General features: G+C 40.0%; 1 protein-coding gene across 3 annotated transcripts in view; it reads left to right on the top strand.

The window, feature by feature from the left end:
• The first annotated feature begins 2,643 nt into the window (after nucleotides 1-2,643).
• Nucleotides 2,644-24,970, top strand: part of LOC148866893 (C2 domain-containing protein At1g53590-like) — a 48,733-nt gene continuing 26,406 nt past the window's right edge. For 2 of the 3 annotated variants that reach the window (XM_088981508.1, XM_088981507.1), the window contains exons 1-9: nucleotides 2,644-2,828; nucleotides 2,948-3,652; nucleotides 3,894-3,968; nucleotides 4,139-4,282; nucleotides 4,872-4,967; nucleotides 5,087-5,218; nucleotides 13,343-13,495; nucleotides 13,594-13,635; nucleotides 13,855-13,903. In XM_088981508.1, the coding sequence (XP_088837634.1) occupies nucleotides 3,527-3,652; nucleotides 3,894-3,968; nucleotides 4,139-4,282; nucleotides 4,872-4,967; nucleotides 5,087-5,218; nucleotides 13,343-13,495; nucleotides 13,594-13,635; nucleotides 13,855-13,903 (817 nt within the window). In that variant the 5' untranslated portion in view covers nucleotides 2,644-2,828; nucleotides 2,948-3,526. Of the gene's footprint in view, nucleotides 2,829-2,947; nucleotides 3,653-3,794; nucleotides 3,969-4,138; nucleotides 4,283-4,871; nucleotides 4,968-5,086; nucleotides 5,219-13,342; nucleotides 13,496-13,593; nucleotides 13,636-13,854; nucleotides 13,904-24,970 lie in introns of all 3 variants that reach the window. The other variant, XM_088981509.1, reaches the window with a different exon arrangement.

The raw sequence follows: 24,970 nt of genomic DNA, 5'->3' as shown, positions 1-24,970 counted from the left end.
GAAAGATTAGCAGTAGGTTTGAGATTGTTTGAAGGACTTGCGCGGTATCTGCTGTCTCCTCTTTTCTCTTTCTCTGTTCTTGTGTTCTGCTGAGATTACTTTAGAACCGAATCGATTTGCGCCAGATGATTAGTTTAGAAAAGAATCCGATGAAGAAAGAATGCTAATGGAAACACCGAAGCTCTTTCTAGCATATCCGCTCAAGAGCTCTTCTTTGGTTCCCAGTGAAGGGTATTCGGTTGACATCCCCCGTTCTATCTGTTTGTTTCGTTTTTTCTTTTTCTAGGTAATATAGCTGATTTTTGATGAAGGCAATACTCAAATTTGGGTTCCTTAAGGATCGAACTAGTTCGGTTTGCTATTGAAAGGAAGAAGATAGTAAGGGTAAAATTGGGATTAAAAAAATATATGTCACTTATATATGAATTTAACGGACTATTAACGGATGCAAACGGTAAGGGTAGAACTAATCTATTGTTAGAAACAATAGGGCAGTGTCACTCAATTTTCAAATAGTAGAGGTACACTTGGTCAATTAGCGAAACCATAAGGATAGTTTAAGAAATTTACCCAAAATTAATAACTAATCAACTGGCATCAATGCTCAGATGCTATTGCCCCTACTAGATGACAGTTTGGACGGTGAGATGTTGAGGTCGGTAGGCCGATCTGCAAGACAGACGAAATCAGAGTACTCGAGGGTTTGGACCTAGGCTGGGCATTCTGATGCTTAAGTTAATCGAACTGGTTACAACTTACAAGGAAGCATGGATGTTGAGAGCAAGAAAATAATAGAATATGCACTTAATCACACATATCTTGTGAAGGAATGGAGGAGCTTTATATAGGTTTCAAGGTCCAAGAGCTGTCCAAGATATCTGGGAGCAATAAGCCTTATTAGCCTGTTATCTTTGGGTCATGTTACACCACCGCTGGCGACGATCCTCATCTAGTCTCTTTGAAGTGTACGGGGATTAGGGTCACCTCTGCCAAATGGGCGATGTGTTGCCATCAGTTTCAAAACTAATAAGTATGCTAACCAGATAAGAACTATTTGCCACATAGGTCGGTAAACCAGAGGTTGGATTGCTATAAGTTATTGGCTGCTTAGGTCAAGGAGGCCAAGATGGCATATAAAGTCATCAGCTTGTTCCCCCAAGGTGATGTGCTCCACTCAGCTGAGGGACAACCCGCTATTCTTTCTTAGGTTGGATTAGTTGGTTTGGGCCAACCTAGCTCCATTCGACTTGTCCCATGTGGCACCGAGATGGTTTGGATTAGTCACGTGTCCTGTTGTGATTGGTTAGACAAATCACCCCTCATCATAAAAAGTAGTTATTTGTTAGGTTGGTTTTCATCAAAATTCATATGGTTTTTGTTATATTTTTTCAGATGCCTTAGGTTTGGTGCAAGTCATAAAAATTAAATCCAAATACCAAATTTATACTAAAGGGGTTTGACCAATCAAAAATTGCGGGTCCCGTTGATTTATAAATACCGATTGATCGGTTACAAGTCTTTAGATATCATGTCTTCTAGTCAGTAGCGGATGTACTTGGCTTGGCCCTTGGTAGTCTGATTCTAATTATATCGTTAATATTATTTGCTTATAAACTTGAGATGTGATTTACCCCTTTGAGCATGTGCGTCACACCAACTTCACAGTGCATCATAGGCCTACATTGAGAACATTTCCCATATATGATGTTATCATCTATATGAGATATTCCCAAATGTACGGCTGTGATGCATTATGAGGATGGGTGAGGTGCGCTCTATAGGGAATAGATCCAAACTATATAACTTGAGTCGGTAACTTTTAGAGTTGGATTTGGGTTGAGTTCTTCTACCAAGCTTGTACCGAACACAGAACATTTTTCATGATTGGATCAACCCCAGCCCTAGTGCTTAATCAAAATAGGACTGGCAATGCTAATGTCACATAGGTCCATGATTCAGTTAATTAAACCGTCGGCTATTTTTTTTTTGAATAGAACTACTACCACTGATGTTTAAAAAATTGTGAACCAAAATCAATCAATTAACCGGTTGATTAATTTGTTTTTTTTTTTTGATTTTTTATGTTTACAATATGTATCATAAATAATTATATAAATATATAATATAAATACTCTAGTTCACGTTCCTTTCGGTTTTAAAAAAGATACAAATACAAATATTTACAAAATAATGCAAAATATAAGATTTTACACTCTATCTATTTATATTTTATACTCCTTTCAAACAGAGACTTAATCAAAACGGAAAGCCCAAGAGTGCTTGATCCTAACGTGCGCCGTGCGCGTCAACATCCAACGCGCGCGTCTGCGCAGCGTCCTCCCTATCCAGAAACTTCACTAGCTTTGTGGACCCCGAAAATATCCCAAATTTCCAAGCTCTCACTTCAATTAATGAAGGAGCTGAATTTTGTTTGATTATTTAAATATTTAATTATTATATTTCTCACTTTTCCAGTTTATCCTCTAATTTTTTTATTATTTTAATAATTTTTCTCCCACTAAAAGACAATGCCGGCGGTCATAAGCTGACCATCCAACGGTCTACGGTTATAACTCGTATGCCACGTCATCTCTATAAACGTGAATTGAGATCTGCTACTTACAAACCGCTTCTGACACCGACCTCACAGACATTTCACCCTGCGTAAGTGAATTGAATCAGTCGCACGCGGGACCTTCTGCGTGAACTCGAAAGGCGAATCGGCGAAAAGGAGGACCTTGATTGAATTCATACTTTTCTTACTCTTCCGCTCAGTGTGGTTGTCCCCGTCGCCGGCCGGAACGTTGTCCAATTTTCGGTGGAAAACGGTGAGATCTTTGAATCTTAGATACGATTACAGGGCGAATTGATTTGTTCTTCAGTGAGTTTTATATATTTTAGTTGTAATTCGAGTGGTTTAATTGTCAATGATATAAATGACATGCAGACGTCCGTAGGTGTTGGTTTTGGAGATAGAATCGTTGGTTACAACTTTGAAGGACTTATGGGTATTTGTTTTCCGGGTTTGAGAAATCAGAAATCTTTGACGTCTTTTTCTTTGGCATTTGTTGACCGTGGGTGTGAAATTTGCTCCGTTTGATTGTGGTTTTGGAGATTGTTCTGACGCGTCCTTTTGATAGACAAGAAAGTCGACGGAATTCTGGGTTTTCTTCGTCTTGAGGAATCTGACACGTCGAAGTCGTGAGGTTTGACTGGTTTTTTGTTGTTTAATGACATGAAGCGATTGGGAAGTGTGATAGGTAGCGCGTGTTAACTGTTAAGTGCCTTGATTACTTGATAATACATGATGGTTCTCCTTTCTGAAGGGTATAATTTGAAGTTGGATGTGGAAACTAATGTGTTTGGTACTTCTGATTGATGGTAATTGTATGGGAACTGAGAAATTGAGTGTTGGAAACGGGTTTTGGTGAAAGATATTTGGGATTCAAGCTGGTTATGTTTGTATCTGATACGAGTCCTGTTTGATGAAAGAACGGTTACTGGGTTTTGGTAGTCGAAATCGAGGATGGCTATAACGGATGTCTCAATCATACACCATGTTGCCATTGTGCTCACTTTGCTTTGGACCTTATCTTCTTTTAACATCTGCCACCCTGCGGTTTACTTCATATCTTTAATCTATCTCTATGAGGTATGACTTTATGCCTATCAACATCTGAAAATCTAATTTTAATTAAAGATGCAAATGGCACATATTCTTTTGTATTAATGTTAATTTTCTATCAATGCATTATTTCTTCTTATAGTTTGTTTCTATCAACTGTGTGCTCTAGGATATGGTGTTCTAGATCAAGTCGATTAAGGTAATACTGTTTTGCATGTTGGGTCTTGTTTCTTTATCACCCTGAATTTCGCTTTCACCTTTATGGAAGGTTCATGAACATTATAGCATGAGGTTGCGAAAGAAGTTGCAGTTTGAGGAAAGAAAACAAGCAAATCAGAGAAGGGTAATTTCCTGCCTGGTAGTATGGTTCTGCTGTATCTGTTCTTAACGTTTCTTATTTCCATTATATTCATAGTTTGTTTTGTTTCCTTGCCAAAACTTGGCCGCTGAAGTTATGAAGACCTCAGGATTATGTTAAATATTTTACTTCAATGCATTTCCTGTTCTTTTCAGGTACTTTCTGATTCAGAGACAGTGCGGTGGTTAAACCATGCAATAGAGAAGATTTGGCCTATATGCATGGAACACATTGTATCACAGAAGTTTCTTCTTCCAATAATTCCTTGGTTTTTAGAGAAGTACAAACCATGGACTGCTGTATGTTCCACCTTTTTGATTAGTTTCTACCCCTGAAATCACAAAAAATGCACATCATTTCTGTGCCAACATAATTCTAATGACTAGGAGATATTGTTAGTCTGGAAAACTTGATTAGAATATTGTTACTGCTGAACATCTTAATCATAACCAACACAGTTAGGTCTGCATTTCCTGTTGCAACCGCCTTTATCTGTTAGTTCATAGTCTTGATTAATTTCTCCTTGCCCTGCGTGTTGTGGGCCTTGTGGCATTACCTCTCATTGTTAGAGATCTCTGCTTTAAATCTAAGGTGATGTTGCCCTTCTGCATCCTCTGTATTCACACATGGATGGTACCTCAACCTATTCTAGAGCAGCATTGTTTAGCTGGGCAGTCTCCTACATGGGCTCCTGCATGCTTCCCTTATGTTGCCTAAAAGGGTCTTAGATAGTTAAATCAATATTTTATATTTAGTAGTGTCAATATAAACTTTGGATGGTATTTGTACGTGTGCATGTATGTATTCTTGCATGTAATTATGCACAGATGAATATATTTCATTTATTCTTTGGAGAAATGATCTAGTTTCTTGATTTTGCATGTGCAGAAGAAAGCAGTTATTCAGCACCTATATATGGGAAGGATGGCTCCAATGTTTACAGACATAAGGGTCCTTCGTCATTCAACTGATGATGACCACCTGGTATACATCCCTTAGCCATTCAACTGGAACCATAGACTATACATATTGAATGCACTTTTTGGTTAAAGTTTATCTAGTTTTATTTCCCTCAAGAAAAGGTTACAATCAATTCAATACAGGTTCTGGAGTTGGGATTGAATTTTCTTTCAGCAGATGACATGAGTGCAATAATTGCTGTAAAGCTAAGAAACAGACTAGGATTTGGCATGTGGACAAAATTGCACATGACAAGCATGCATGTTGAAGGGAAGGTGTGCAATTTAGTATGGTATCTTTTTGTTTCTTTGGTCAATATATGACATTCTTTTGTTAACGTACATTAACTTAAAGTTTTGTATCTTTTCATTTCTATCAAATCACACTGGAGATTGGAGTATATAGGTATAAGATGTAGAAATCTTTCAATAGAAAAAGGAATGAAAAAAAAGAAAACTAGTTGGAAATTGCTTTGATATTTTCTGGTTAAAATCTCTTGGAAATGTACTTAGTGACACTGCATGGACAGTAAAGGATGGACATAGTAGACCTCTAACCCATTCCTCTGCCCCCAACAAAAGAGGTTTATCTAATCCTTAGAGAAGGTATATTACCTTCTATTGTATAATTTTAAGTTGATCTTAATATTTGGTATTGGATAACTTGTTGGAGAACCTAATTGCTTCCATGGTTCATTATAAGATCTAGTGTCTACTAACTAGATTCAGAAAATCCTTGATACTTGAATCATATTCTTAATGTTGAACCTTTTTACCAAAAGGGGGATATGGTTGTAAATATGGCGAAACCCAGTAGGTCCAAGTATCCATATTATTTACATTTTATTCCTACTTTTCCCCTTTCTCATATCATATATAAAAAATTTGAGGGGAACCCGGATTCCAGAATCTTGGAATATTATTACCAAAGTATATTCAACCTTTCAAAAATTTTAATTTTGATTTCTATTCTTGTTGAAAGCCTTTTGAGTTTTCTCAAATTCTGTCAACATTTTGGGGAACTACTGAAAGGGAAGAAAGTATACTAGTGCTTCAAAACACATTAACAAGTCTTTTGAGTTTTCTCAAATTCTGGCAACATTATGGGAAATTACTGATGGGGAAGGAAGTATGTTAGTCCTTCAAAACACATTAAATGTAGGTTATTTATATTTTCTTTTATATTTTTTTTTCCAAAATCAAGAATCAACTACTTTTTTCTGGTTCTTTTGCAATCAAATCCAAGGATCTGAGGAGAAAATGATGATTTGAGTCTCCTCAAGGGTGTCAAAGTGACACTGACACATAGCATCTATGTTCACTGAAATGACCTGTGGACATTCTTGTGAGGTGGAAGAAGGGCTCTTAGTTCTAGAAGAATGCAAACTAATGCTGATGCCTACTTTCTGTAGATGATCACATGTCATGTTGATATGGTTCTTAGCAACATGATCGTCCAGGTTTTGGAGTACCTTGTGGAGAAAAGATATTGACTTGATCTCTTATGCACCCTTTGTTAAATGGCTGCAGCAGGGGTGCAACTTGGGTGTAGCATTTCCTGTTTAAACTTGAAGTGCTTGCCACAATTGTTGTTCCCTTCTTGAAGAGTCCTGCTAACATGGCTTAACTTGAATCTGTGTCTGATGTGTTTATTGATTTTATGAAGAAAAAGTAAGAAGATGAGAAAAGAAGAAGAAGAGGAAGAAATGTGTGGGCTGCTAGCCCTTACATTAGTATTAACACTGAATTGTACAATTACACAATTTCTCTCATAGAACATAATATATTATAAACGAACCTCCCAAAGTCCACTGCTTAGCATGCTTACACTAACATTGGAAAGATAGGCTGGTTGCCACCCTGCCTGATATGATCATACTGATAATGGTTGAAGTTTTAACTATTATGCTTCAATTGGCTATGTTTCTACTGTTGCTACAATAGTCCGAACCAGTAAAGAGAAGAAGAAAGAGAAGGAGAAGAAGAAGAAGAAGAGGATGAAAGAACTGTCGAGCCTGATAGCTAAACCCTATCAGTCGACCTCTTAATAGTGATTAGGCTCTAATTAAATGTACAAGGACTAAATTGCCCCTACTTAAGTATGGGACAGAGAACCTCTAATAAGACTGCCACATAAGCTCATAACTTAATCAAGGTGAGTTGACTAATCTACCCTTATTCGGCTAACTCTAATACTCCCCCTCAAGCTGGAGAATATATGCCATATAATCCCAGCTTGTTACATATATAGTTCACTCTCCCTGAGCTTAAGGCTTTTGTAAACAAATCTGCCCACTGATCACCTGAGCTTACATGTTTTGTGCTTATCTCTCCAGTAAGAACCTTCTCCCTCACAAAGTGGCAATCAATCCCTATGTGCTTTGTTCTCTCATGGAAAACAGGGTTGGATGAGATATGGAGCGCAACTTGATTGTCACAGTACAACTTCATAGGTTTATCCATGTGGAACCCGATTTCTTGTAGGAGATTCTTCAACCACACTAATTCACATGTAGTGTGTGCCATGGCTCTATACTCGGCTTCAGCACTGCTTCTAGCCACAACCGTCTGCTTTTTACTCTTGCACGTCACAAGATTTCTTCCAAGAAATGTGCAGTAACCTGTAGTAGATCTTCTATCAGACACAGAGCCCCCCCAATCTACATCTGTGTACCCAACTACTTCAAGTTTTCCTCCTGGTTTATACAATAGCCCACGGCCCGGAGCTCCCTTCAAATATCTTACAATTCTAAGAACTGCATCCCAGTGAGATATACGAGGGTTCTGCATAAATTGGCTCACCACACTGACTGCAAAGGAGATGTCTGGTCTCGTGATAGTCAAATAGTTCAGCTTCCCCACTAGTCGTCTATACCTTCCAGGATCATCAAATATTTCCCCTGTATCACTGCTCAACTTAACATTTGGTTCCATAGGAGTCTCAGCCGGTTTTGCACCTAACAATCCTGTTTCGTCCAATAGATCGAGAACATATTTTCATTGGCACAGGTTTACACCTTGTCTTGATCTAGCAACTTCTATACCCAAGAAATACTTCAATGTCCCAAGGTCTTTTGTTTGAAAATGATTTTGCAGAAAGACCTTGAGTTTGTCGATCCCCAATTTGTCACTGCCAGTTATGACAATATCATCCACGTAGACTACTAATAAAATCTTTCCAGCTTCTGAGTCATAGCTGAACACTGAGTGATCAACCTGGCATTGTTTCATTCCAAAATTCTTCACCACTTCACTAAACTTCCCGAACCAAGCACGAGGCGATTGTTTCAACCCATAAATTGCCTTTTTCAGTCTACACACCTTACCAGCCTCCCCCTGAGCAACAAACCCAGGTGGTTGCTCCATATATACCTCCTCTATAAGGTCACCATGAAGGAGGGCATTTTTTATGTCAAGTTGAAATAAGGGCCAATCATACATAACTTCCAGGGAAATTAACACACAGACAGAGCTAATCTTAGCCACTAGAGAGAAGGTCTCCATATAGTCCACTCCTTACAACTGTGAATACCCTTTAGCAACAAGTCTGGCTTTCAGACGCTCCACACTACCATCTGGAAAGTATTTAACAGTATACACCCATTTACAATCCACAACATGCTTACCAGGAGGAAGAGTAGTGAGCTCCCACGTGTGAGTATGCTGAAGAGTAGAGAGTTTCTCCTCCATTGCTTGCCTCCACCTAGGTGAACTAAGAGCCTCTTGGACATTGTTAGGTATGGAAATAGATGACAATAGTGAAACAAACTGGCGATGTGAGGCGGAAAGGCGAGATACTGAAACAAAATTGGAAATGGGATGGAGAGTAGAACTACGTTTACCTTTCCGTAAGGCAATGGGTAGGTCAAGTCGTATGTTGAGTCATTTTGCTTTGGTTTGTTCGACGTGTATTCACTTGCCGAATTGGTGGTCGTTCAGTAGGGATTTGCACTGGATGAGGTGACGAGTCAACTCCAACAGGAACACCCAGAACGGGATCACTGACCGGAAGAGGAAGAGGAAGTAAAGGTGGAGACGAAGATGCTTCAGTTCCTGAGAAGAAGGGAACAGACTCAAAAAATGTGACATCAGGACAGACATAGCACTTCCGAGTAATGGGATTGTAACACTTGTACCCTTTTTGAGTCCGAGAGTAGCCAAGAAAGACACACTTAATGGAGCGTGCATCCAACTTGTCTATTCCAGGACTCAGATTGTGAACAAAGCACACACAGCCAAAGATACGAGGTGTTAATGGAAAGGGAGACAAGGTGGGGAACAAGATAGAGAAGGGAGACCGACCATGAAGAATAAAGGAGGGCATCCGATTAATGAGAAAACACGTAGTAAGTACAACATCACTCCAAAATCGTTTATGAACACTCATATGATGAAGAATAGACCGAGCTGTTTCAAGGAGATGACGGTTCTTCCGTTCAGCCACCCTATTTTGTTGAGGAGTGGATGCACATGAAGTTTGATGAATGATGCCATGCTGTTCTAAATACTATTGAAAGGAAGTTAGAAAATATTCACGCCCATTATCTGAACGAAGAACTTTGATTGGAACACCAAATTGTGTATGTATTTCAGCATGGAATTTTTGAAAAATGGAAAATAATTCACTCATTTCTTTCATTAAATAAATCCATGTCATTTTGAACAATCATCAATAAAAGTGACAAAATACTTGTAACCATTATAAGACTATTTTTGATCGGGCCCCAAACATCTGAATGAACCAAAGCAAAAGGACTCAACATACGACTTTCAACTCTAGGACTGAAGGAAACACGATGATGTTTCCCAAACTGACACGACTCACACTGTAACACTGACAAATGACTCAAAGACGGAACTAGTATCTTGAGTGCCTTGAGAGAAGGATGTCCCAGTCGACAATGCCACTATAGGGGAGCGAGTGAAGTCTGAAGTGCAACTGACGATCCACCACCATCAAGATAATACAATCCACCAGCTTCATGCCCCCCACCAATCTTCTTCCCCGTCCTGAGATCCTGAAAAACACAAGGGGAAGGGAAAAAAGTAATAGAACAGTTAAGAGTCTTGGTTAATTTACTAACAGACATAAGATTGAATGGAAACTTAGGGACATATAGAACAGATGATAAAGAAAGAGAAGCCATGTCAACGTTGTCAACACCACAGATGGGAGAGGAGGAACCATTGGCAAGGGTAACAGTTTGAGATGTGGAAGTTTCAGAGAGAGAAGAGAACACACCTGGAGTCCCGGTCATGTGATCAGAGGCTCCAGAGTCAATAATCCAAGGAGAGGTTTTAGATGACAGGCAAGCTATACCTGAGTGGGCAAGAGTAGCAATAGTGTGCTGTGAAGTGGACTGAAGGAACCGCTCATACTCATCACGCAGTACACTCACCATCTCCCTTCCGGAAAACAGATGTAGATGTGGAAGGAGTTAGGTCTGCCTGTTGATTATCATTGACATCAACCCCACCAACAACAGCATGATTCGCCCATTTAGAGGGAGGGCGGCCATGAAGATCATAACAGAAATTTACGGAATGTCTTCCCTGCCACAGTGGGTACACTTCCTTGTAGAGCTGCCTTTTTCTTTGCCACGGCCTCCCCCTAAGTCACTACCACCACCACGGCCAAATATGGAACCACCACGACCTCCTCGGGAGGCATGTCCTCCCCCTTTCGTACCACGTCCACCTCCTCTGGCTATCACAAAAGCTGATCTATCAGACTGTGTGGGATTCTCTGTCTGTCCCAAAGAAATCCTGCGAAGCCGAGCAAACACTTCCTCAAGTGTAGGAAGGGTAGAGCCCCCCAATATTTGGGCCCTAACTGGTTCATACTCTGATTTCAACCCCACTAAGAACCTTGTGACATCTAGTTGTTCTCTCTGTTGTTGCTGAACCTTAACATCTGGAGTGAGAGGATGATAGACATTGAGTTCATTTTTGAGGTTCTTCATACTAGCATAGTACTCTTCTAGGGTTTTATTTCCTTGTTGCAGACCAAAGTACTCCTGATAGAGCCGATATACCCTTGTAGTATTATCTTGCCCAGAATACAACTTCTTGGCATGTTCCCATATGTCCTTAGCTGTATCTAGAACATGAAGTTGGCACTTATTTTGGGTTCCATACTGTTCTATAGCCATGTCATGATTTAGACATCCTCCTATTCCCAATCATCAAACCCTGGAGAGTCAGCTGGTGGTTTATCTTCTTTCACATGCTTCACTTTTCTCTTTGCCTTGAGAAAAACTTCCACCGACTTGGCCCATGGAACATAGTTCTCACCATTCAGTTTAATTGAGGTCATCTGTACACCTAGATAGTCAGAGTATCTAGGTTTCTGATCACTACAGCTATCTCCCATTGCTGCCGTGATACTCTTTCAATGCTGCCTCTAATCTGAATTCCCAATCACCAACTAAGTGCTGCTGTCAAGAGTTTATGTTCCAGAACCTACAGCAGTCCCTAAACACAATGATAGATACACACGCCTTTGTTCTTATCCACACCACTACTGATTTCACAAAAAAAACACAGACTACACCGACATTAATTCAGCACTTACTAACCACATGCAAGCTCTCTTACAACTACTCAACAGAGTTTGTGCATCACAAGCACCACCACACAGCCATAGCTATCACACACAATACAGACCTTCTTTAACGCTTTTAAGAGGGCACCACAAGACCAACAAAAACTCAACTAGTACCATTGCATTACACCTTGCACCATTCGGCCACCTACAGTAGCAGCCCTTACACCATTTGGTCACTATAAAAACAGCCTGTTCTTGGAATTTTTCCAAGAACCAGGGCAACAACCAACCTAGTTCTCTAGGTTCTGATCAGTCCTCTCAAGTTCTTGAAGATTTTCAACCCAGAAATACCAACAGCACACAGAGGAGAGATAACCAACCTTCGTTTGAGAGCTTCAGCCAACCATTCACTGCTGAAGTTGTTTTCTTAGGAAAGGAGGTTCTGTGCACCAGAAAAAAGAAGAGCTGTGATGTTTCAGGCCTGGGACGAACCACTTTTCTCCTAGAGAAGAAAAGGAGAGAACTGAAGCATGAACCGAAGTTGTCACGAACTGAAGTTGTCACGCTCTGATACCATGTTTCTACTGTTGCTACAGTAGTCCGAACCAGTAAGGAGAAGAAAGAGAAGGAGAAGAAGAAGAAGAAGAGAAGAAGAAGATGAAAGAACTGTCGAACCTGATAGCTAAACCCTATCAGTCGACCTCTTAATAGTGACTAGGCTCTAATTAAATGTACAAGGACTAAACTGCCCCTACTTAAGTATGGGACAGAGAACCTCTAATAAGACTGCCACATAAGCTCATAACTTAACCAAGGTGAGTTGACTAATCTACCCTTATTCGGCTAACTCTAACAGGCTAAAACAGTTCTTCTCTCCTGTCATTTATATAATGTGACTATGATACCTGGATATCTATACAAGGGTGCCATATCATGCCAGATGTTTTTAACTATAAGTTCTTGTTTTATACTGTCTCCAGCAATGTCCTTTCCATATCTAGGTAACATAGGTTTGTGAAACTAACAGGAAACTAGCTTAGATTTGAATTGATTAATTAACATGGGAGGAAAGGAGGGGTTGATTCCTCCTTGGGGAATGAAAACTCCATGCATAAGTAATCTACCTTAATAAAAAGAAACATAAAAATACAAAATAACTTGTAGTACCAATGCAAGCCATTTGCGTAGCCTAATAGGAGTTTTATCCTTCAAACATGGGGCTCATGTAGAAAGATTTATTCATGAATCTTGGCAAGTGTCGGATATGTCCAGGAAAGGAAAAGTTGGCTGGGAAGCTGTCCCAGCAGCGAGTACATGGGCTTTATGGATTGAGAGGAATAGAAGAATCTTTGAACAGAAGTCAATTTATGAGGCAGGGGTGATCAATATGGCAGTAGAAGTTTTGAAGAATTGGCTTTTTGTACACATGAAGGGACAAAATAGACATTGTCTCATTGTACAGAGGACCACACATTGATATTAATACAATATATTATACTTTACCTTTCTAAAAAATAAAAGATTTATTCATGAATCAGAAGCACCATCCATCTAGGACTGGGAGCAAAATGGACATTAATTGAACCCATGGAATGAAGCAAATGGACATTAATTTTTGTTTTTGCACAATGTGGATGATCTCAGACTTGACTTTACCATTGAAATAAGCTGTGTCACCAATCTTCAAGTATAGACTTCATAAAGTTCTATTCTGTGCTGGTTCTTTTTGGGAAAGAAAACATATTCTTACTGTTAAGGAGAGAACAATTGTAAAAGAGTATATACAAAAGCAGGTAAAACATTATATCTTCTACCTTTAGCATATTCACAATACTTTTGTCTCCCATATGTAGGTTTTGATTGGTGTGAAGTTCCTCCGTGAATGGCCTTTCCTTGGGCGTCTTCGGTTATGCTTTGTTGAGCCACCATACTTCCAGATGACAGTAAAACCCATCTTCAATCATGGAGTTGATGTTGCAGAACTTCCAGGAATTGCAGGATGGTTGGTAAGTTCTCATTTTTGTGCATGATTGAAGACAAGGGTCCACCTTTTTATGTTTTTAAGAGGAATCTGACCATTTTTCTTAATGCTTATTCTAAGCAGGATAAGCTTCTAGCTATTGCATTCCAACAGACACTTGTGGAGGTTAGTACTTCTTTAACTGCTGATCCTTGAACAAAGCTGATTTCAGCTATACATATTGAAGTGTCTTTAAAATCCTCAATAATGAGAAGCTTAAATCAACAACAAAATAACCTTTTCCACTTGCCCCATAGAATATTTCTTAATTCAGAAGTCGTAGAATTGCCGACTGGCAACCTTCTATTAGGAACTCATTCTTAATGTAAATTCTTTGCACTGCAGCCCAACATGTTGGTCATTGATGTGGAAAAGTTTGTCTCAGCACCAACAGGTAGCTATGATGAAGAACTTGTCAATCAGGCATTACATTTAACAGCTACAAGTGTATTGGTTGGTAACTTGAAGAGCAAAACTGGCATTTTAAGTACATCAGCACTTTGTTCTCAAAATTTGTAGGTGAGGCCAGGGGATGCACTGGCTGTTTTCTGGTGGCATGGGTACCCATTGATCTGGGTACTACTAAATTTTATAGAAAGTGTTCATTTGGTCTCTTACACGTGTTTTAATGTTAAGTTTTGTCGGCTACAAAAGCTTCTCCATCTTGGTGATTTTAACACACCTAATATGATATATCTTTCCTTAATAAAAATAAAAGTCTGAGTTTACTCACCTTTCCCCCATGAACAGAACCAATACAAAAATAAAGAAAGAAATTGTTTCTTGGCTTCAATTGTTCATCATGTATGCCAGAAATTCCACCCATGATAATAGGCTTTCCGTAGATCCAAGTTGCACATAATGCCCACTTTCCCTTTCTAATAAGAAAATTTAGGCACTCACCTGCTATAATAAGATCTGTCTACTCTTAACAAAAGCACCTTGATGAGGATACACGACTTTGCTAACCAGTATCTATGTCTTCTTGGGAACAAGATAAAAGAAGCATTAGATGTAAGGTTTCATATCTTCCTCTTGTAAAACGCAACAACCATTTTGAGGATGCCATCTTTTTAGAAAATTCCAACGTCTTTAAAGAAACTCATGTTGAAATCATCTTGGAGATTTGCCCCCATCAAACAATTTGAGGGCCTCCCATTTTTCCTTCTCAAACTCCCTTTCTGATCATTTGTCCTCTTCATTTGAGTTTTTTTTTTTTTCAGAAAAGGCTAAGTATCAATGTATTAGTATGAACAAAAAATGTACGGCAAGATGATGTACTCAGGGAATAAGACAAACTGTTCCCTCTAACCTTGACCCCCACACTGCTTTACAAAAAAATTATCCTGAACAACCTCTGACCCGCCAACCAAGAGAACATCTTTCCCAAAATTTTCTGAAAAATAGAATCAGCAGCACTTATCGTGTTCTTGAAGAATCATGCATCTCTTTCTTGTTAATGGCACCAGAAAACCACTGCTGGGGTTATACTCCAGATTAACTTCCCTCTTTTACTCATCCCTTCCACCCTCCAACCCTTCACAAAGTCCTCTACTGTCCCGGGGCAGCAACTTTATACTTCAAACAAGTGTAAAATTCTGTTCCAAACCCCAGAGGAGAATCTTTAGTGCAGTAGAAGGTGATCACTATTTCCAACTGTCCATCACATAGCACACAACTGGCTGAGTCCAGAGCAGCACCTTTCAGGACAACATTGTCCCTTGTTAGAATTCTATTGAGATAAGCTGTCCAAACAAAGAAAGATATTTTTGAAGGTACAAATTTACAACAGATGATATGAGCTGTGACTGAATGTCCTTTTGCACTGTCCAAGGCCTTATAAAAGGATTTAACTGTGAATCTTCCAGTCTTCTCCCACTTCCAGATTCTTCTGTCAGACCTAGCAACCTCCACCTGTGTACTATATAAAAGCTACAGTAGCTCCATCCATTCATCCACTTCCCAATCGTCGAGATTCCTCCTAAACTGTGGGATCCAGACCATGCTATCATCTTGAATTTGCAAGCATTCAGTAACCTTGACTTCTTTTTCCACCGCCACTTCAAACAAAGCAGGGAAGCTCTTGGACAGGAACCTCTCCCCACACCAAAAATCCTTCCAAAATTTGACCCGCTCCCCATTTTTTATTTTGAATTTCAACCTTTTGCAAACAATTTGTAGGCCTTCTCAATTCCTTTCCAAATTGAACACCCATAGGACTGATTGAAGCTCCTGGGTCCCATCCAAAATTCCTATCTCCATATTTGGCCTGTACCACTCCTCTCCACAGCCCTCCTTGACTCTCCCCAAATCTCCAAAACCACTTCCCTAACAAGGCAATATGTTGGGAACCAAGGTCCAGACCTCCATGAATTCTTGCCATGAGATTTGGGGTCGGGAGCGCCGGAACCATTGAAACCACAGAATCGCCTCCCTTCCAGATGAAAAGAGGCGATGGTCACGCGCTGGAGTCCCTGTACATCATGATACTCAAAATATTTCTCGGCCTTGAAGGGGAAATCCAGTTTGGTGATTTTTCTTGGAATGAAATTCCCCCTCTTGCTGCTGCCCCAGCTGGATTCTTCATTGTCACTTTCTCAGCCGGTGGCGGGAGAAGCTTTCTCCTTCTGAGATGTAATCACTGACATAGCTTCCTTGATCTCCTTAAGTCCTGTGACCACCTGGTGGAGATTGACTTCGATCTTGTCCACCCTCTCATCCAGCATCACCGATCTGGTGTTGGTCATCTTCGATCGTTCAAGTTAGTCGACGCAGCTCTAATACCAATTGATGAGTTGCTGCTCACCTCAGGAGTCTCTTTGAGGGAGACCCTTCCTCCTAAGCTGAAATGAAGAGAAAAGAGAGAGAGAGAGAGAGAGAGAGAGAGAGAGAGAGAGAGAGAGAGAGTTCAATCTTTGCATGATCACTCATTCGACCAACCCATACTTACAATGATTTTGGTTACAAAATATCTCAACCAACTCTGAGCTCTAACAACAAACTCTGAGCTCTAACGAATTCATGCAGAGGGACCAGCTGACGTGTTGCTTACTGCAGTTGGGTGTTGAAACTGCTGGCGTGCCTTCTTCCTCAGGTAGGTGCGAGTAAGTGGAGGTCTGGGCCTTGGTTTCCAATAGTGGTATCTGTAGGGCTACACGGTGGCACTGTGTATAAGATTTGATCCTACTGGGTACGACGACTATGATGAGATGCTATCCCGAGTAAAACAGATGGGAACGGTGCGAGACTACCAAGTTGAGTTTGAACGGCTAGCCACCAGAGTATATGGGTGTCCAGAGAAGGCATTGATTGGCTGCTTTGTTGGAGGACTGAGGGACGACATCAAAGTTGAGGTAAAGGCTTTTCAACCCACTTCTCTGTCTGCTGCGGCAGGATTGGCAAGGTTGCAAGAGGAGCGACTCGACCGACTGAGGAAGGTGACGACTCGACCATTTGAGCCCCTGTTAAAACCCCATCCTGCCAAGATGGGCTTCTCCCTCGGCCCATGACAGAACCCAGCCGAACTGTGGGGCAAACCACTCGGCCCACCCAAAGAACCCACACCGCCAAATAGGAGCCCAGTCCCCTTCAAACGCCTCTCCTGGGCCGAAATGCAGGCCTGGCATGAGAAGGGCCTGTGCTACAATTGTGATGAGAAGTTTGGGCCTGGCCACCGATGCAAAACCCAGCGAATGTTCTTGCTGCAATGGGAGGAAACTGGGCAGGAAGGTGAGGAGGAAGAACTAGCTGAGGAGGAAAGGGAACCGGACCGGACTCAATACGACAACCCAAAGATCTCTCTGCAAGCTTTAATAGGGCTGACATCCCCCAAATCTGAGGGTTGAAGGGAAACTTAGAGGCCGCTGGGTATCCGTACTCATAGATAGCGGAAGCACACTGAATTTCATCACACAAGTATTGGATCGCCAACTAGGTATGACAGTCCTCTACACCTCTCCATTTGCTGTTAGAGTGGCGGATGGTAACCACATTGAATGTGAAAGTATTTGCAAACATGCAAAGCTGGTAATCCAAGACCACACTTTCATCATGGACTTGCACCCATTGGATTTCAGTGGGGCTGATGTAGTGTTGGGTGTTCAATGGCTGAGCCAACTAGGCCCAGTCCTTTGTGATTGGGGACACATGACCATGGACTTCTATTGTGATGGGCTCCTATTTTGGAATGGTAGAATACTGATGTGTTTCATTCTATTACCAATTGGCATATTTATACAGTAAGCTGCTGCAATAAATAGAAAGAAAGAAAAATAGAAAGAAGAAAAAATAGAAAGAAGAAAAAATAGAAAGAAGAGAAAATAGAAAGTACGAAAATAGAAAGAAAACTTTCTAAATCAATCCTTCCACAATCCTAGGAATATATACAATTCTATTTTCAGATCTGAACCAGCAACCCCACGTTTTCCAACACTCCCCCTCAAGCTGGTGAATAGAGATCCTCCATTCCTAGCTTGGCTATAATTCTCCGAAAGTCTGTACTATTGAGCCCTTAGTAAGTGCATCGGCCAGTTGTCTTTTCGTAGACACATAGGGAGTGCAAATCAACTTGCTGTCCAGTTTCTCTTTTATAAAGTGTCGGTCAATTTCGATGTGCTTCGTCCTGTCATGTTGAACATGATTGTGAGCAATATTGATGGCTGACTTGTTGTCACAATATAGTTTCATAGGCTCTTCTCGTGGAATCTTCAGGTCTTCTAAAATTATCTTCAACCAGAGTAATTCACACACTCCTTGTGCCATAGCCCTGAATTCTGCCTCTACACTTGACCGAGCCACTACATTTTGCTTCTTACTCCTCCAAGTGACTAAGTTTCCTCCTAAGAAGGTACAGTAACCAGAAGTGGACCGTCTATCTACTGGAGATCCTACATAATCGGCATCTGTATATGCTTCAAGAGTCAGTCCTCCATTTCTTCTGAATAAAATTCCTTTTCCTGGATTGGCTTTCAAATAGTGCAGAATTCGATGAGTAGCCTGCAGATGAACTTCTTTAGGATTATGCATAAACTGACTTATTACACTTACAGCATGTGCAATATCTGGTCGTGTATGTGCAAGATAAATGAGTTTTCCAACTAGTCTTTGGAACATCTCCTTGTCTACACTTGCATTCTCGTTGGCTTCTCCAAGTTTATGATTGGGATCTATAGGCGTGGAAGTGGTTTACATGCCATATTTCCTGTTTCTCTCAAAAGATCAACAACATACTTTTGTTGAGAGATAAAGATGCCTTGTTTAGAATGTGCAACTTCAATTCCGAGAAAATACTTTAGTCTCCCCAAGTCTTTTTATCTCAAATTCTCTGGCAAGGCAGTTTTTCAATGCTTCCTTCTCCTTTTTATCATTCCCAGTAACGATTATATCATCCACATAGACTAATAGTGCAGTAACTCCCCCTGAGGTTGTGTGTTTGATAAACAATGTGTGGTCACCTTGACTTTGCTTGTAACCTATACTCAGCATTACCTTCGTAAACCTTTCAAACCATGCTCTCGGAGATTGTTTGAGACCTGTGAAAATTTGAGAGAAAAATCAATTGATTGTATTGTCTTGGAAGGAGCATATACACAACTTTATATAGAATTACAGAGCTAATTTACAAGGTGATAAAATAGGAAACTAACTTTTCCTAAAAAACTAATTTCTATATCAGTGGGATTCTCCAATTAATATCCCATGATTCTAGGAAATTAAGTTTCCTAAACTGATGGACCTAAAATTATGGAGAATCAATCAGAGAGTCAATCTTCTACTTTCCAACACTCCCCCTCAAGCTAGTGAATATGCATCTTTCATTCCCAGCTTGGAGATAAGTCCTTGGAATGCCACACTACAAAGCCCTTTTGTCAGGGCATCTGCTAGTTGACCATTCGTTGAGACGTATGGAGTGCAAATTAATCCGCTATCCAGCTTTTCCTTTATGAAATGCCTATCTATCTCAATGTGCTTTGTCCTGTCATGTTGGGCGTGATTGTGAGCAATGTTAATAGCTGACTTGTTGTCACAGAATAATCTCATTGGACCTTCCCATCTGATCTTTAGGTCTTTCAAATTATCTTGAGCCATAGTAATTCACATACTCCTTGAGCCATTGCCCTAAGTTCTGCCTCCGCACTTGATCTAGCTACCACATTCTGCTTCTTACTCCTCCATGTCACAAGATTTCCTCCAAGGAACGTACAATAACCTGTAGTGGACCGCCTATCCATGGGAGAGCCTCCATAATCTGCATCGGTGTATGCCTCTAGAGTTAATCCAGTGTTTCTTTTAAACAATATTCCTTTGTTAGGATTAGCCTTTAGATAATGTAGTATCCTATAGACTGCTTGTAGGTGAACCTCTTTCGGGTTGTGCATAAACTGGCTAGCCACGCTCACGGCATATGCTATGTCTGGCCTTGTGTGGGCAAGATATATAAGTTTTCCTACTAATCTTTGGTACACTTCCCTATTCACGACTGGATCTTCATTTGCTTCTCCCAATTTGTGATTTGGCTCAATCGGTGTGGAGGATGGTTTGCATGCTAACTTTCCTGTCTCTCTTAAAAGATCTGTTACATATTTCTGTTGTGAGATAAAGATGCCTTCTCTGGAATGAGCTACTTCAATCCCTAGAAAATACTTCAACCTCCCAAGTTCTTTTATTTCAAATTCTTTGACTAGGCATCTTCTCAAGGCTTCCTTCTCCTTTTCATCATTTCCTGTCACAATTATGTCATCGACATATACCAAAAGAGCCGTGACTCTCCCTGCATCCGAATGCTTTATAAAGAGTGTATGATCTCCCTAACTTTGTTTGTATCCGATGGTAAGCATAACTTTAGTAAATCTTCCAAACCACGCCCTAGGTGATTGCTTGAGACCATATAGTGCTTTCTTCAACCTGCAAACTTTATTTCCTTTTAGATTTCCCTTGAAGCCTGGAGGAATATCCATGTATATCTCCTCCTCTAAATTACCGTGAAGAAAAGCATTCTTTACATCAAATTGCTCCAAGTACCAGTTGAAGTTAGCTGCTAGTGACAACAAAATTCTTATCGTATTCATCTTAGCCACTGGAGCGAATGTCTCCTGATAGTCAACACCATAGGTTTGTGTATATCATTTTGCCACGAGTCTTGCCTTGTATCTTTCTAGAGAGTCGTCTGACTTGTACTTTACTGTGAAAACCCACTTGCAGCCCACGGGTTTCTTTCTTGGTGGTAGGTCAACAATTTCTCATGTTTGATTCTTATCTAGAGTCTACATCTCTTCTCTGATAGCATCTTTCCATTTCTCATCAGATAATGCCTCAGATAAAGTATTAGGAATATGAATGGTGTTTAGACTAACTAGGAAACTCCTATGTGATGGTGAGAATTTTTTAAAGGACACAAAATTTTCTAAGGGATATAAGGGATGTTTAGTGCATTCTCTTGTGCCTTTCCTAAGGGCAATAGGAAGATCTTGGTTAGATGCTAATTCAGAAGAAATTTCTGGAATTGTATTTACCTCATTCTCAGGATTAGGAGTTGAATCTTGAACTTGCACAAAATTAGGATCCTGGTTTCTTCTTCTTGAATATACCTGCAATCTCATAGGGTCACAAAGTTCATCATTCTCTGTCATGGGTCTGGTATGAATGGGTGAAGAAGTTGGTTTGGTTTGAGGTGGTTCGATAGGTGCAGATACGGATTGAACTGGTATAGATGCTGAGTTTGGGTGTTGAGAAATTGTAGGTAGACCAAGCGGGAACAAATCCTCTGTCCTTATCTTCAATGAATGACAAGGACTCCCCCTGAAGATAAGGTTGAGTGAAATATGGTGTTTTTTCTTCAAAAGTGACATAAATAGAGGCATAATTTTTTAGGTGGGTGGTAACACTTATAACCCTTTTGGGTGGACGAATAACCCATAAAAATACACTTGACGGCTCTTGGATCCAACTTCCCTCTATTATGGGTATGAACATGAACAAAAGCAGTGCATCCAAAGATTCTTGGGGTGAGATTATTTGTTGTACGTAGATCGGGATAAAATTGAGAAAGTGTTTCCATTGGTGTTTTAAATCCCAACACCCTTGAAGGTAATCGATTTATAATGCATGCGGTTGTAAGCACAGCTTCCCCCCAATAGGTTTTTGGAACATGCTGGTGGAAAAGTAAGGCTCGGGTTGCAGCTAGTAGATGACCATTATTCCTTTCTGCTACTCCGTTTTGTTGTGGAGTATTAATGCAGGAGGATTCATGGATAATCCCTTCTTTTTGAAAATATGGGGATAAAGTTTGGTTGAAATAATCCCGTGCATTATCCGATCTAAATCTTTTGATTCTGACCCCAAACTGATTTTGGATCATGTTATGGAAATTTGGGAGTACACTACTTACATCTGATTTAGATTTAAGAAGAAAGATCCAAGAGACCCTAGTGCAATCATCAATAAAAGAGACGAACCATCGTGAGCCAGACACATTTGGAATTGTGGAGGGTTCCCATATATCACTATGGATCAAAAAGAATGGGACTGAACTTCTCTTGTTACTGATTGGAAAGGGCACACGCTTGTGTTTTGCAAATTCACACACATCACAATGAAAATATTCAACACTCAATCCTTTAAACAAGGAGGGAAACATAGTTTTCAGAATTCCAAAAGATGGATGTCCTAGTCTAAAGTGATGAAGCCAAATGGTGTCTTTGTTGGATGATGAAAGGAGTGACAGAGATAACCTATCCTGGACAATATTTGATTTGCATGATTCTTCAAGATAGTAGAGTCCATTCTTCTCCTTAGCAAGTCCAATCCTCTTCCCGAATCCCGGTCCTGAAATATACAGTAAGAAGGATAGAAAAGCACATTACAGTTCATGTCATGGGTGAGTTTTTGGATGGATATCAGGTTAGTGGACAATTTTGGAACATGAAGGACACTTTTTAGTGTAAGTGATGGATTAATATAGATATCCCCAAGAACCTCCCAAATACTGTTAGAGAGTTCTTGAACCAGTAGCAGAGATGACCAAAGAGATACTATGCGTGGATTAAGTCGTGACCAGCTCTGATACCATGTGAAAATTTGAGAGAAAAATAAATTGATTGTATTGTCTTGTAAGGAGCATATACACAACTTTATATAGAATTACAGAGCTAATTTACAGGGTGATAAAATAGGAAACTAACTTTTCCTAAAAAACTAATTTCTATATCAGTGGGATTCTCCAATTAATATCCCATGATTCTAGGAAATTAAGTTTCCTAAACTGATGGACCTAAAATTATGGAGAATCAATCAGAGAGTCAATCTTCTACTTTCTAACAAGACTGTATAGTGCTTTCTTCAACCGAAAAACTTTGTTACCTTTAATGCCTTCTCCAAAACCCGGTGGAATGTCCATGTATATCTCCTCTTCTAGATCACCATGGAGAAACGCATTTTTTACATAAAACTGTTGCAAATCCCAATTATAGTTAGCAGCCAACGACAGTAACACCCTTACTGTATTCATTTTAGCTACTGGGGCAAAAGTCTCCTGATAATCTACCCCATAAGTCTGTGCATATTCCTTGGCTACCAGGCGTGCTTTGTACCTTTCTAATGACCCATCAGATTTGCACTTAATTGTGAACACCCATTTACAACCTACCGTCTTCTTGTTTCTTGGTAGATCCACAACTTCCCGTGTTGTTTTTTTCTAATGCCTCCATTTCCACTCTCATGGATTTTCTCCACTCCTTATTACAAAGTGCCTCGGCTAGAGTATTAGGAATTGGAATGATGTTAAGGCTGGCTAGAAAACTTTTATGGGATTTAGAGAATCTTTGGAATGATACATATTTGGCTAAAGGGTACAATGGGCGTTTGGTACATTCTCTAGTTCCTTTTCTTAGTGCAATAGGTAGGTCATACTCATACTCAGACTGTGAAGGTGTAGGTTCAGGTTCTGAGCATCCCTCAGTTCTAGGATTAGGAGTTGAATCTTGAACTTGCACAGGTTGAGGATCTGGATTTTTCCTCCTAGAGTAAACCTGCATATATCTCACATTATCATGCACATCATTCGTGGGGTTAACAGTGTCCAAATTTGGTTCAATGGTCGGGTTGTTTGACTCTTGTTGAGACTCGGGAATGTGGAGCTCAGAGGAATGTGACTCAGAGGGATGTGATTCTTGACGACTAAATGTCTGTGAGGAGGGTAATACATCTAGGGAGAGTAGATCCGAGGCCTTATCTTCCATTAATGAGGGTTCCCCCTGAAGATAAGATTGAGTGAAAAAAGATTTTCCTTCCTCAAATGTGACATCGATGGAGGTGTAGAATTTTCTGGTGACTGGATGATAACATTTATAACCTTTCTAAGTTGGGGAATATCCCAAGAAGACACACCTGATTGCTTGTGGGTCTAATTTTCCCTTATTATGGACATGAACAAAGGCAGTGCAGCCAAAAATTCTTGGTGTGAGATTATTTGAGGCTCGAATATCAGGGTAAAATTGAGAAAGGACTTGTATTGGGCTTCGATTGTCAAGAACTTTAGATGGTAGTCTATTTATGGTGTAGGCAGCAGTAAGGGCAGCTTCCCCCCAATATTGTTTTGGCACCTGATTTTGAAAGAGAAAGGCTCGGGTGGTTTACAAAAGATGGCCATTTTTTCTCTCAGCTACCCCATTCTGTTGGGGAGTGTTAGCACAGGAGGATTCATGCACAATGCCTTCTTTCTGAAAAACTGGGGACAAATTCTGATTAAAATAATCTATAGCATTATCAGATCGAAACCTTTTAATTCTCACACCAAACTGAGTTTGGACCATGTTATGAAAGTTGGGAAGAATCGTACCCACATCAGATTTAGACTTAAGAAGAAAAATCCATGTGACCCTAGTGCAATCATCAATAAAGGTGACGAACCATCTGGAACCAGTAATGTTGGGAATTTGAGAAGGGCCCCATATATCCGAATGAATCAAATAAAAAGGAGTTGAAGATCTTTTATTGCTGATTGGGAAAGAAACCCTTTTGTGCTTAGCAAGTTCACAAACATCACAATGAAAGGTTTCAACATCAATTCCTTTAAACAAGGAAGGAAGCATTGTTTTTAAAATAGGAAATGAATGATGACCAAAACGGAAATGATGACGCCAAATTAAATCTTTATTGGAGGTAGATAAGAATTACTCGTGTGTGACATGCATAACAGTGTGAAATGATTTGCTGGTTGCTTCAAGGTAGTAGAGTCCATCTCTTTCCTTAGCAAGTCCAATCTTCTTCCCTGAAACCTGGTCCTGAAATAAACAATAAGAAGGGAAGAACACAACATTGCAGTTCACATCCTGGGTGAGTTTATGTATAGAGATAAGGCTAGTGGATAACTTAGGAACATGAAGCACATTTTTAAGTAATAGGGATGGAGTAATTTGAATATTCCCAATCCCTGCCACTGTGGTGAAAGAACCATCAGCAACAG

The sequence above is a fragment of the Nelumbo lutea genome, chromosome 3 (genome assembly GCF_056320005.1).
Source record: "Nelumbo lutea isolate HS-2025 chromosome 3, American lotus-T2T, whole genome shotgun sequence".
NCBI classification, from domain to species: domain Eukaryota; kingdom Viridiplantae; phylum Streptophyta; class Magnoliopsida; order Proteales; family Nelumbonaceae; genus Nelumbo; species Nelumbo lutea.
This window is presented reverse-complemented; position numbering and strand designations above follow the sequence as displayed.